The sequence below is a fragment of the Haliotis rufescens genome, unplaced genomic scaffold (assembly GCF_023055435.1).
Source record: "Haliotis rufescens isolate VD_foot unplaced genomic scaffold, xgHalRufe1.0.p SCAF_31, whole genome shotgun sequence".
In the NCBI taxonomy this organism is placed as follows: Eukaryota; Metazoa; Mollusca; class Gastropoda; order Lepetellida; family Haliotidae; genus Haliotis; species Haliotis rufescens.
The window spans coordinates 4305525-4319314 of NW_025964013.1; the positions used below are offsets into that span (position 1 = coordinate 4305525).

General features: G+C 44.1%; 1 protein-coding gene across 1 annotated transcript in view; it reads left to right on the forward strand.

The window, feature by feature from the left end:
- Nucleotides 1–13790, forward strand: part of LOC124122566 (contactin-like) — a 49003-nt gene that overhangs the window by 13284 nt on the left and 21929 nt on the right. Inside the window, exons 3-10 of the mRNA XM_048380618.1 lie at nt 1653–1747; nt 3057–3142; nt 4177–4325; nt 4490–4603; nt 7592–7927; nt 9234–9329; nt 12849–13082; nt 13481–13586. Of these exons, the coding sequence (XP_048236575.1) occupies nt 1653–1747; nt 3057–3142; nt 4177–4325; nt 4490–4603; nt 7592–7927; nt 9234–9329; nt 12849–13082; nt 13481–13586 (1216 nt within the window). The remainder of the gene's footprint in view (nt 1–1652; nt 1748–3056; nt 3143–4176; nt 4326–4489; nt 4604–7591; nt 7928–9233; nt 9330–12848; nt 13083–13480; nt 13587–13790) is intronic.

The following is a 13790-nucleotide window of genomic DNA, read 5'->3' on the forward strand; positions in this document are numbered from 1 at the left end:
AGGCCTGTCTGCTGGTAGGGGTGGAGGACGTCGTCCGCCGGGCGGCCATGTCACTGTCACGTAGGCCTGTCTGCTGAAAGGGGCAGAGGACGTCGTCCGCCGGGCGGCCATGTCACTGTCACGTAGGCCTGTCTGCTGGTAGGGGTGGAGGACGTCGTCCGCCGGGCGGCCATGTCACTGTCACGTAGGCCTGTCTGCTGAAAGGGGTGGAGGACGTCGTCCGCCGGGCGGCCATGTCACTGTCACGTAGGCCTGTCTGCTGGTAGGGGTGGGGGACGTCGTCCGCCGGGCGGCCATGTCACTGTCACGTAGGCCTGTCTGCTGAAAGGGGTGGAGGACGTCGTCCGCCGGGCGGCCATGTCACTGTCACGTAGGCCTGTCTGCTGGTAGGGATGGAGGACGTCGTCCGCCGGGCGGCCATGTCACTGTCACGTAGGCCTGTCTGCTGAAAGGGGTGGAGGACGTCGTCCGCCGGGCGGCCATGTCACTGTCACGTAGGCCTGTCTGCTGGTAGGGGTGGAGGACGTCGTCCGCCGGGCGGCCATGTCACTGTCACGTAGGCCTGTCTGCTGAAAGGGGTGGAGGACGTCGTCCGCCGGGCGGCCATGTCACTGTCACGTAGGCCTGTCTGCTGAAAGGGGTGGGGGACGTCGTCCGCCGGGCGGCCATGTCACTGTCACGTAGGCCTGTCTGCTGGTAGGGGTGGGGGACGTCGTCCGCCGGGCGGCCATGTCACTGTCACGTAGGCCTGTCTGCTGAAAGGGGTGGGGGACGTCGTCCGCCGGGCGGCCATGTCACTGTCACGTAGGCCTGTCTGCTGAAAGGGGTGGGGGACGTCGTCCGCCGGGCGGCCATGTCACTGTCACGTAGGCCTGTCTGCTGAAAGGGGTGGAGGACGTCGTCCGCCGGGCGGCCATGTCACTGTCACGTAGGCCTGTCTGCTGAAAGGGGTGGGGGACGTCGTCCGCCGGGCGGCCATGTCACTGTCACGTAGGCCTGTCTGCTGGTAGGGGTGGGGGACGTCGTCCGCCGGGCGGCCATGTCACTGTCACGTGGCCAACAGTTAATCGTGAATGTCAATGGCAGTGTATATATAATCAGATAAAAAAAACTTTGCTTTGAAAACTAATTCGAAGAACCAATAAAATCTCTGCCAATATCTCTCCTACTTAATAGTATTCTTCTTTCAATCTTTAATTAAACTGGAAAGTCACATGTATCTTGGATTGTATAGTGTTTCTCTACTTGCATCCTGTATACGTTTATACGACGAAGTCATTTCAAACACGTGACAAAATCCAGATACGGATGCCATGCTGAGGTTTTCATGATGATGATGATGATGATGATGATGATAGTGGTTAAGGTGATGTTTGATACTGATGATGGTGGTGATGTTGAAGAGTGGTATGATGATGATGATGATGATGACGATGTTGATGATGATGATAGTGGTTTGATAGTGATGATTGTGGTGATGTTGAAGATTGGTATGATGATGATGATGATGATGATGATGATGATGATGATGATGATGATGATGCTGATGACAGTGGTTTAGGTGATGTTTGATAGTGATGATTGTGGTGATGTTGAAGATTGGTATGATGATGATGATGATGATGATGATGATGATGATGTTGCTGTTTCAGACTGCCCTTTAGGATGGGATGAGTATGAACTGAAGTGTTACCACTTCGTGGTCTACCCACCTCGGGTGTATGCGGAGGCAATGGCGGCCTGCCAGGTAAGGTCACACGTTCTTCAATTGTCAGTTTCTCAATGTCTGTTTGTTGTGTGCATTATTTATAAACGTATATGCACTATTCTCCCAAACACTGAAAAATGCGTGATTCTGATTGGTCAAACAGTAACATCAGGTATCTCATTCCATTAAAAGTAACGACACTTCTCATACAAAAATTTTCGCGTGATAACATTGATCTATCGATAGCCTACATACCGATGTAAGAAGAATGGTTGCCTATAACAACCCATAATAACTGTTGTCGGAACATTATCAGAAATAAGACACTTTCATGATACAAAATGTTTATGAAATCAGGCACTAGCATATTGTGAAGTGTTAAAGAAATCAGACACTATCGTGTTGTAAAGTGTTAAAGATATCAGATACTCTCGTGTTGTGAAGTGTTGAGGAAATCAGACACTATCATGTTGTAAAGTGTTGAAGAAACCAGAGACACTATCATGTTGTAAAGTGTTTAAGAAATCAGACACTATCATGTTGTTAAGTGTTGAAGAAATCAGACACTATCGTGTTGTAAAGTGTTAAAGAAATCAGACACTATCGTGTTGTTAAGTGTTGAAGAAATCAGACACTATAGTGTTGTAAAGTGTTGAAGAAATCAGACACTATCATGTTGTAAAGTGTTGAAGAAATCAGACACTATCATGTTGTAAAGTGTTGAAGAAATCAGACACTATTATGTTGTTAAGTGTTGAAGAAATCAGACACTATAGTGTTGTAAAGTGTTGAAGAAATCAGACACTATAGTTTTGTAAAGTGTTGAAGAAATCAGACACTATCATGTTGTTAAGTGTTGAAGAAATCAGACACTATAGTGTTGTAAAGTGTTGAAGAAATCAGACACTATCAAGTTGTAAAGTGTTGAAAAAATCAGATACTATCATGTTGTAAAGTGTTGAAGAAACCAGAGATACTATCATGTTGTAAAGTATTGCAGAAGTCAGAGACACTATCATGTTGTAAAGTATTCCAGAAGCCAGAGACACTATCATGTTGTAAAGTATTCCAGAAGCCAGACACTATCATATTGTAAAGTCTTGCAGAAATTAGACACTATCATGTTGTAAAGTGTTGAAAAAATCAGACACTATTATGTTGTAAAGTATGGCAGAAGTCACAGACACTATCATGTTGTAAAATGTTCCGGAAGTAAGACACTATCATGTTGTAAAGTGTTGCAGAAACCAGGGACACTATCATGTTGTTAAGTGTTGAAGAAATCAGACACTATCATGCTCTGTCAATCAGTCTGCTTGGTGTTATGACGTTGTGTGTCTCTCTCCAGGAAGACGGGGCGAGTCTGGTGAGTGTCAACGATGCCAGGGAGCACCAGTTTCTCAGCCAATGGCTCACCAAGAACGACGGCAACAGGTTAGATTACTTCTCGCTGGTACACATGTGATCGGGATACGTGATATACTCAGTATTCTCCAAGATTATTACTCGAGTAATGGCTGGCATATGGTTGTCATAAAGGTTGACGAGGTGACGGAGTGTGTGATTAGTGAGGGGAGCGGTACCATTCATTCCATATACCCCCTGTCACGGCCAAGTGTGATTTGTGTGACGAGGACATGGGGATGAGTTAATTAAATATGTACACTTAATACCAGATATGTATGTCCCTACTAGCATGGTAACCCACAACAGTTTCACATGGCATGAAATATACGCCATAGAATAATAAGTCTCGATTATCTGCTGAAACAGACGCCATTGGGCGTAAAAAGGAAAAATAGTGGTGAACATTATATGAGGGGAACACAAAAATCAGCGATGCTGCAGGTGTTCGCAGAGTCAACACAAAAACCGTGCGTAGGAAAACATCGATCTGTCGACAGACAACGCGTTGATGCGTGTAACAATGGCTGCCGATATGCCATTAGAATATTGTAAAAGTTCGATATCAGAACAGCTTACTACACATGATGAACTTATTTCCGAAAACACAGTTAAATAGTCAAGTCAAGTTTTTATTTCGTATTACCGTCAAGTCGCCTGTATTATATTTGACAAGACCCAGTCATAGACACAAAGGAAGGGTAACCTACTTGTCTAAAGGGTCGCGATGCGGAGTTGTGTTCCTTAGTCGGGAGAGGATAAGCTGGCAGTGGGTTCAAATTCCAGTCCGCCCCGTTTACATTCCTCCAGCATCATATCCGTATTCGTGTAGTAAACGTCAATGACCCCATCACCTAGTTCTTCCCCTACCCTCAAGTGACCTTCTGTTAAAGCGGTGTTGAAACTCACTCACTCACTCATAAATAGTACACACACACAGAGACACATACACACGTCATGGTACTATTATAGTTTAAATTGAAAGACTATTGAAGAATTGTACAGCGTCGCTATTAGCTTCCCCTAATCTTATTAGGTGTTAAGGCGGAGCATGTCTGTTTTAGACAGGATCTGTGGTTCACCAGCGGAACCGGAAGCGAGCTCAGCTTGAAGTGGGAGGGCGACGGTTCCTCCAGTCAACAGGAGCACGACTGGTGGTTGGAAGCAAGCGATTATAATCTGACCAATGAGATCGTTGTTTATAAATATTCCGGTAAATATTGTTTTCAGTTATTTAAAATATTCGTAAATGTTTAAGCTGTCGTATTTGGTCAACGAATTTGCCCAAGTTATCCGTGACCATGTTTTCGTGAACACTTCATGTCGACATGTCACATATCTTATATACAGTAACAAGAAACTGTGTTGCGCTTTCAGTTCCACTTGGAGAATTTGGTTGGAGTCGGTCTCCGAAGAGAGCAGTTCTCTCATACATCTGTGAGATCAGTAGGAACGAAGCCTTCAGAATAACACAGGCTGTGCGAGACTACAGTGAGTTGATTACGACATCACGGGCTGAAACTGGCCTGATACTCATGTCGGTGTGCCAGGCCTTGCCTATCACTTAGGGAGCTGTCTCGTCAGTCTTACAAGTCCTGTCACGTCAGTGAGATATTCATTCAAAATTCATTCATTCATTCATTCATTCATTCATTCTTAATCCATCCATAATCCATTCATCCGTTCATTCATACATTCGTTCGTTTGTTCATTCATTCATTCATTCATTCATTCATTCATTCAATATGTAATCACCCCAGTATACATTTCACATCATATCGCAATACGTTTCACTGGCATGAAATATACGCCACAGAATAATAAGTCTCGAATATCTGGTGAAACAGACGCCATTGGACGTAACGGCCAAATAGTGGTGAACATTATATGAAGGGAACACTAATCAGCGATGACACTAGGTGTTCGCAGAGTCAAACACAAAAACCGTGCGTACCAAAACATCGATCTGTCGACAGACAACGCGTGACAATGGCTGCCGGTAGCCCATTAGAATATTGTAAAAGTTCGATATCAGAACAGCTTACTACACATGATGAAACTTATTTCCGAAAACACGGTTAAATAGTCAAGTCAAGTTTGTATTTCGTATGAAGGCCACTCGACCATATACACGATATTTACATAAGTTTATACAGCAAACTTCAATACATGGTAAACCTGCGATTATAACTCTCTGTCTCTGTAAGTTGGGACAGGAATTACAGCAAACTTCAATACATCATGGTAAACCTGCGATTATAACTCTCTGTCTCTATAAGTTGCGACAGGAATTTACATAGTTTCTTTAACAATGTTCACAGTTTCCAGACAGTAGCATCTTAAACTTATTCAAGGCTGGATATTGATAGTATATTGTCGGTAAGTGACACTGTGTGAGGTCATCACAATAGTTATGATATTCATCTTCTATACCAAGTTTACATACAGGACCTGCACGTGGTGATCACTCTAGTCCTAACCACCTACCTTCTTTACCCAGCAGTTTTAACAATCCTAGGCCTGCTCCCAGTCTAATAATCATGTTACGATGTTCTTTGTCTGAGATGACAGATAGATATTTACAGGCTTATATAAAGTACCTGGAACTTACGTTAAGGTGATATTCAAGGACTGAAAATACATATTTATTTGAGCATCATTTAAAACCTTCAGAAATGTCACTTTGAGATGACCACAAGAAGAACACACACTTACTACTGTGTCTTGGCCACATAATCAGCGGTAACAAATATACAGTCTCTCTAGTGACATCGTCTGCCGCTAAAACTCAGCAACGGCTCTGGGTGGTGAGATAGTCAGTGAGTATGGTTTTACGCCGCTTTTAGCAATATTCCAGCAATATCACGGCGGGGGACACCAGAAATGGACTTCACATATAATGTGTTCGAATGTGTTGGAGTTGTGGACCCTCTTGAGAAGACTCAGCAGGTCCGCCCTCACCACGGCCAAACCCAACACAACCAGACAACAGGCTATCTTCATTGTGGTCTGAAAAAATGGCTTCGATGTTACTGATTGACTGAGTCTGGTTTAACACCATATCCAGCAATATCACGGCGGGGGACACCAGAAATGAGCTTCACATATAATACCCATGTCGGGAATCGAACCCGGGTCTTCAGCGTGACGAGCGAACGCTTTAACCACTAGGCTACCCGACCGCCCCAAGCTCGGGGTGGAGAACTAGTCCTCCGTAATGTGTATTATTGTTGAGGGAATGTTTCAACCCAACTGCTACCTGAGAACAACTTCAAAATAACTAAATTCCGGTTATTTAATCAAGTTCGTTGGAGAAATAAATTTGTTCAGCATTTCCTTCAGCATGTCATGTCATGCTGATTCCCAATTAAAACACAACTGTGATGTCGTTCTATTGGTTAAACCCTCCATTATTTTGCAGGAATGTTTTGCAGGTGTTTGTTAATTATACGTTATCTTGAACCAACATTTCAAGTAGTTTACACTTTGAATAGACTGAACTGTTCTTTATATATTTTTACATGTGAATGATATAAAATAATGACGGAACACATGTGTCGCCAGCCCCCGCATCGCTTGTGAAATTAACTATTAAATATTTTCAAATATTTGCATTATCCTTAAAAGCTAGAAAAATATGTAGATAATGTTGGATTGCAGCAGGTTACCTAAAACCATGTTCATATATAAAAGCAATCAGATAAACTTTTGACGAAAAGAATAATCAGGTAAACATACATATGCTTGTTAAGGGCTCTAGATTTTCTATAATGCCTGTCAGCATGTATTTATAACGTGCAAGCGAGTAATAAAATACTGGTATAGGACCCTCACAAAGTTATGAAGAGCCGTGTACTATGCATTGTAAATGTCAGCTCGCGACGGTGCTTGGTGCACGTGCAACAGCGACAGAGAACGAATTCCTCGTGCATTACTGCAAGGACGACTCACACAGAATAAATACAGTCTACAAAGAGTTATATATAGATATATTTTTCAAATATTTTCCAAAAGAGAGTAAAAGTGTAAAAGTAGGTTTGTGTTTTAAGTAGGGGCCTATTACTTTTAAGGAATGGAGAGTTACGAGAACAGTCTCCTCTACGAAATTACCTGTCGCGCTGACTTCCAAGAAATCACGTGCGGTGTCGATTTCCAAGAAGTGGTTTGGTTGAGTCCAAACAGTACAAATATACAACAGATTGCGGTAAAATTAAATTAATATCTTTAGAGGGTTATTTGGCAACTTCATTTTGAAAAACTGTGAGGTTCTTTAACCATGATTCGAAATAGTCAAGTGATTATTTGAACTTTGAACTTTAGTAATACTTGCTCAATTTATAACTACTTTGCTGAAGCGCCCGGTTCCTAATTTACATAAGAGGTATGTAATCTACAGTGGTACAACATCAAATTTCAAAACACAGTAGGTTTATCTCCTAATTCACTTACTCACTCAATCACTTCTTTCCGTCCTGTCAGCGTATGGCCAAGACGTCACAGACCCAAGCCGCATTCCGCGTGGCCCAAAGTTTCTCAACCGTCACCCCGACATCGTCATCGCCGGCCGCAACCCCACCGCTTCCATCGAGTGCAGAGCGTCCGGAACTCCTCAGCCGACATTCAAATGGTACAAGAGTTATGGCACCGCCAAGCAAACGGAAGTGACGTCATCGGTAGATGAACGTTACACGTTAACCAATGGCAGACTGACTATCCAGGCCCCGGATTCAACACTGGACCTGGGGAGCTACCAGTGCACTGCTACCAACTCTGTCGGGAGGATCATCAGCGACCCAATTCAGGTGTCATTTGGATGTACGGTGTTTCACAATCTTCTTATTACTTAGGGGGGGCAAGGGTGGTCCAGTCGTGTAAGCGCCGCAATTCGTTATGCAGAGTTGCGTCCTATGGATACGCCAGAAATCTATGATTGTGGTTCGAATCCTGGTTTGCCTCCGTTATGTTTCAATGTTTGTCAGCACCATGCCCGTGCTCGTGGGTACCGTCTTTGACCTGCATCACTTCGGGCTTTCCTCCCACATTAAGCTGACACGCCGTGATATAACGTGAGAACTGTTAACTCACTCACTCACACGTATATGCTATGAGCGTCCGCCCGGAGAGCGTAAGGTCAGGGGTTCGATCACCGGTCGCGTCATACCAAAAGATGTTAAAAGATGGTACTTGTTGCTTCCCAGTATGGCGCTCAGCATTAAGGAGATTAACTGGTCGGCTCGGAGTTAGGATACTGTGTCTGAGTGGGGTATTCATGGTAAACCGCGACACGGTACCTCAGTGGGCTAGCATTACAAAATAGGCATCAGTCCGGACTAGTCCAGGCAGTCTCTCTCACTCACACACACACACACACACACACACACACACACACGTTCATGCACGTCGCTGTACAAGTACAATAACCTTGACTAAACCCCATTTCACCTCACCTATATGTTATAAAAGTAATGAAATGTTAAACCATGTTCCTTGACACAGATCCAAAGGGCGGGGAGGGAGCTAAATGTTTACTGCTTTGCAAAAGATCACGTGTTTATGCATTGTACATATGCACAAGTATTTAAGCATCCCCAAAACGTGCAAGAGTTTGTTTAACATTATTACTGATGGAGGGGGTAGTGAGGGGGTGTTGACATGTGACGTCACTTTACAGAGATGCTGAATGTTGACATGTGACGTCACATTACAGAGATGCTGAATGTTGACATGTGACGTCACATTACAGAGATGCTGAATGTTGACATGTGACGTCACATTACAGAGATGCTGAATGCTGACATGTGACGTCACATTACAGAGATGCTGAATGTTGACATGTGACGTCACATTACAGAGATGCTGAGTGTTGACATGTTACGTCACATTACAGAGATGCTGAATGTTGACATGTGACGTCACATTACAGAGATGCTGAGTGTTGACATGTTACGTCACATTGCAGAGGTCAAGCTGAAGGTGAATGATTACGTGTGACGTCACATTACAGAAATCAAGCTGAATGTTGTTTTGTGGGGTTGAATGAATGAATGAATGAATGGTGATGTGCGACGTTACCGTACAGAGATTATGGTGAGCGTGGACGTGTTTGCCGTGCCTGTTGCAGATCTGTACGAGTTCTCCAACGATCCCCCCGGCTCCCTGTACGCCGCACTCTACCAGGGAGCGGACATCATGTGTAAAGTCCCCGCATATAACCCAGGTAAAACACGCAGGCGACATATCACTCCTGAGACAGATAATGGTTCTTATGAAATCTAGAAGTATATATTTACTCCGGTGAATCTCACGACTAACACAACTGTTAATAGCTATTTAAAGAGAATCTCGCAGAACTTACACGTCTTTGTGAGTTGTATCTGACGAACCAGCGGTATAAGTGTTTGTGTGTGTATCTAGCACTGACGTACCAGCGGTATAAGTGTTTGTGTGTGTATCTAGCACTGACGAACCAGCGGTATAAGTGTTTGTGTGTGTATCTAGCACTGACGAACCAGCGGTATAAGTGTTTGTGTATCTAGCACTGACGAACCAGCGGTATAAGTGTTTGTGTGTATATCTAGCACTGACGTACCAGCGGTATAAGTGTTTGTGTATGTATCTAGCACTGACGTACTAGTGTATAAGTGTTTGTGTGTGTATCTAGCACTGACGAACCAGGGTAATAAGTGTTTGTGTGTGTATCTAGCACTGACGAACCAGGGTAATAAGTGTTTGTGTGTGTATCTAGCACTGACGAACCAGGGTAATAAGTGTTTGTGTGTGTATCTAGCACTGACGAACCAGCGGTATAAGTGTTTGTGTGTGTATCTAGCACTGACGAACCAGCGGTATAAGTGTTTGTGTGTGTATCTAGCACTGACGAACCAGGGTAATAAGTGTTTGTGTATGTATCTAGCACTGACGAACCAGCGGTATAAGTGTTTGTGTGTGTATCTAGCACTGACGAACCAGCGGTATAAGTGTTTGTGTGTGTATCTAGCACTGACGAACCAGCGGTAATAAGTGTTTGTGTGTGTATCTAGCACTGACGAACCAGCGGTATAAGTGTTTGTGTGTGTATCTAGCACTGACGTACTAGTGTATAAGTGTTTGTGTGTGTATCTAGCACTGACGAACCAGGGTAATAAGTGTTTGTGTGTGTATCTAGCACTGACGAACCAGGGTAATAAGTGTTTGTGTGTGTATCTAGCACTGACGAACCAGCGGTATAAGTGTTTGTGTGTGTATCTAGCACTGACGTACCAGCGGTATAAGTGTTTGTGTGTGTATCTAGCACTGACGAACCAGGGTAATAAGTGTTTGTGTGTGTATCTAGCACTGACGAACCAGCGGTATAAGTGTTTGTGTGTGCATCTAGCACTGACGAACCAGCGGTATAAGTGTTTGTGTATGTATCTAGCACTGACGTACCAGCGGTATAAGTGTTTGTGTGTGTATCTAGCACTGACGAACCAGCGGTATGAGTGTTTGTGTGTGTATCTAGCACTGACGAACCAGGGTAATAAGTGTTTGTGTGTGTATCTAGCACTGACGAACCAGCGGTATAAGTGTTTGTGTGTGTATCTAGCACTGACGAACCAGCGGTATAAGTGTTTGTGTGTGTATCTAGCACTGACGTACCAGCGGTATAAGTGTTTGTGTGTGTATCTAGCACTGACGTACTAGTGTATAAGTGTTTGTGTGTGTATCTAGCACTGACGAACCAGGGTAATAAGTGTTTGTGTGTGTATCTAGCACTGACGAACCAGCGGTATGAGTGTTTGTGTGTGTATCTAGCACTGACGAACCAGGGTAATAAGTGTTTGTGTGTGTATCTAGCACTGACGTACTAGTGTATAAGTGTTTGTGTGTGTATCTAGCACTGACGAACCAGGGTAATAAGTGTTTGTGTGTATATCTAGCACTGACGTACCAGCGGTATAAGTGTTTGTGTATGTATCTAGCACTGACGTACTAGTGTATAAGTGTTTGTGTGTGTATCTAGCACTGACGAACCAGGGTTATAAGTGTTTGTGTGTGTATCTAGCACTGACGAACCAGGGTAATAAGTGTTTGTGTGTGTATCTAGCACTGACGAACCAGCGGTATAAGTGTTTGTGTGTGCATCTAGCACTGACGAACCAGCGGTATAAGTGTTTGTGTGTGTATCTAGCACTGACGAACCAGCGGTATAAGTGTTTGTGTGTGTATCTAGCACTGACGTACTAGTGTATAAGTGTTTGTGTGTGTATCTAGCACTGACGAACCAGGGTAATAAATGTTTGTGAGTTGTATCTAGCACTGACGAACCAGGGTTATAAGAGGCTTGTGGGTTGTATCTAGCACTGACGAACAAGGGTTATAAGAGGTTTCTGAGTTGTATCTATCACTGACGAACCGGGGTTATAAATGTTTGTGAGTTGTATCTAGCAGTGACGAACCGGGTTTATAAATGTTTGTGAGTTATATCTAGCACTGACGAACCAGGGTTATAAGAGGCTTGTGAGTTGTATCTAGCACTGACGAACCGGGGTTATAAGTGTTTGTGTGTATCTAGCACCGACGAACCAGGGTTATAAATGTTTGTGAGTTGTATCTAGCACTGACGTACCAGGGTTATAAGAGGCGTGTGAGTTGTATCTAGCACTGACGAACCAGCGGTATAAGTATTTGTGAGTTATTTCTAGCACTGACGAACCAGGGTTATAAATGTTTGTGAGTTGTATCTAGCACTGACGAACCGGGGTAATAAATGTTTGTGTATCTAGCGCTGACGAACCGGGGTAATAAATGCTTGTGAGTTGTATCTAGCACTGACGAACCAGGTTATAAATGTTTGTGAGTTGTATCTAGCACTGACAAACCAGGGTTATAAGAGGCTTATGAGTTGTATCTAGCACTGACGAACCGGGGTTATAAATGTTTGTGAGTTGTATCTAGCACTGACAAACCAGGGTTATAGGAGGCTTGTGAGTTGTATCTAGCACTGACGAACCAGGGTTATAGGAGGCTTGTGAGTTGTATCTATCACTGACAAACCAGGGTTATAAGAGGCTTGTGAGTTGTATCTAGCACTGACGAACCGGGGTTATAAGTGTTTGTGTGTATCTAGCACTGACGAACCAGCGGTATAGGTGTTTGTGAGTTGTATCTAGCACTGACGAACCGGGGTTATTAGTGTTTGTGAGTTGTATCTAGCAGTGACGAACCGGGTTTATAAATGTTTGTGAGTTATATCTAGCACTGACGAACCGGGGTTATGAGAGGCTTGTGTGTATCTAGCACTGACGAACCGGGGATATAAATGTTTGTGAGTTGTATCTAGCACTGACGAACCGGGGTTATAAGTGTTTGTGTGTATCTAGCACTGACGAACCGGGGTTATAAGAGGCTTGTGAGTTGTAAATAGCACTGAGGAACTCGGGTTATAAGTGTTTGTGTGTATCTAGCACTGACGTACCAGGGTTATAAATGTTTGTGTGTGTATCTAGCACTGACGTACCATAGTTATCTGTGTTTGTGTGTGTATCTAGCACAGACGTACAAAGGTTATACATCTTTGTGTGCGTATCTAGCAGTGACGTACCAAGGTTATACATCTTTGTGTGTGTATCTAGCACTGACGTACCAAGTTTATACATCTTTGTGTTTGTATCTAGCACTGACGTACCAGGGTTATCTGTGTCTGTGTATCTAGCACTGACGTACCAAGGTTATACATCTTTGTGTGTGTATCTAGCACTGACGTACCAGTGGTACAAGAAGGATGCTGCGCACTTCGTCCGGCCTGAGCTGAATGATTACCAGTTCATCTCCCATAACGGGAACCTGTACCTGTCTGAGGCCCAGCAGTCGGACGCTGGCTTCTACCACTGTGTGGTCACACTGTCCGTGCCCTCGGGGCAGGTGATGGCCACGTCCCAACCCCCCTCGAGAACCAGCCTCGGCATAGAGCTCAAAGTGGGAGGAGAAAGTAAGAGCCAGAATATTGTATTCTTCGAACTGTTCATTGTTGAGTGGTAACCGAGTTCAAGGGACTGTTAGAAAGGGCCATCAGTAACGTGTTCTTGTTTACTTGTATCAATCTGTAGACACACAACTTTATTTTTCCGCTAGGTGAGAAACGAGGAGTACATTGAGCTTCAGGTCGCTCATTGTCAATAACAGCGAGTGAGTGTGGTTTTACGCCGCTTTTAGCAATATTCCAGCAATATCACGGCGGGGGACACCAGAAATGGGCTTCACACATTGTACCCATGTGGGGAATCGAACCCGGGTCTTCGGTGTGACGCGCGAATGCTTTAACCAACAGGTTCCCCGACAGCCCCTTGTCAATATGAAGTATCTGTAAATTAAACATGACCGTTTCAGCCGCCATGGACTTCGGGCCCACCATCCACAACGACTTCCCAGCAGTTTTCCCCAGTCCCCCCCTGAGGGGACAGAACATCCGACTGGAGTGTCTGGCATACGGAAAGTAAGGGCGCACTAGTCATATACACAGTACATATGAACGCTATACACACGAGTGAGTGAGTGAGTTGGGTTTAACGCCGCTTTTAACAGTATTGCAGTTATATCACGGTGTGTCAGCTTAATGTGGGAGGAAAGCCCGAAGTGATGCAGGTCCCAGACGTTTACCACGAGCACAGGTATGGTGCTGACAAACCTAGAAACATAA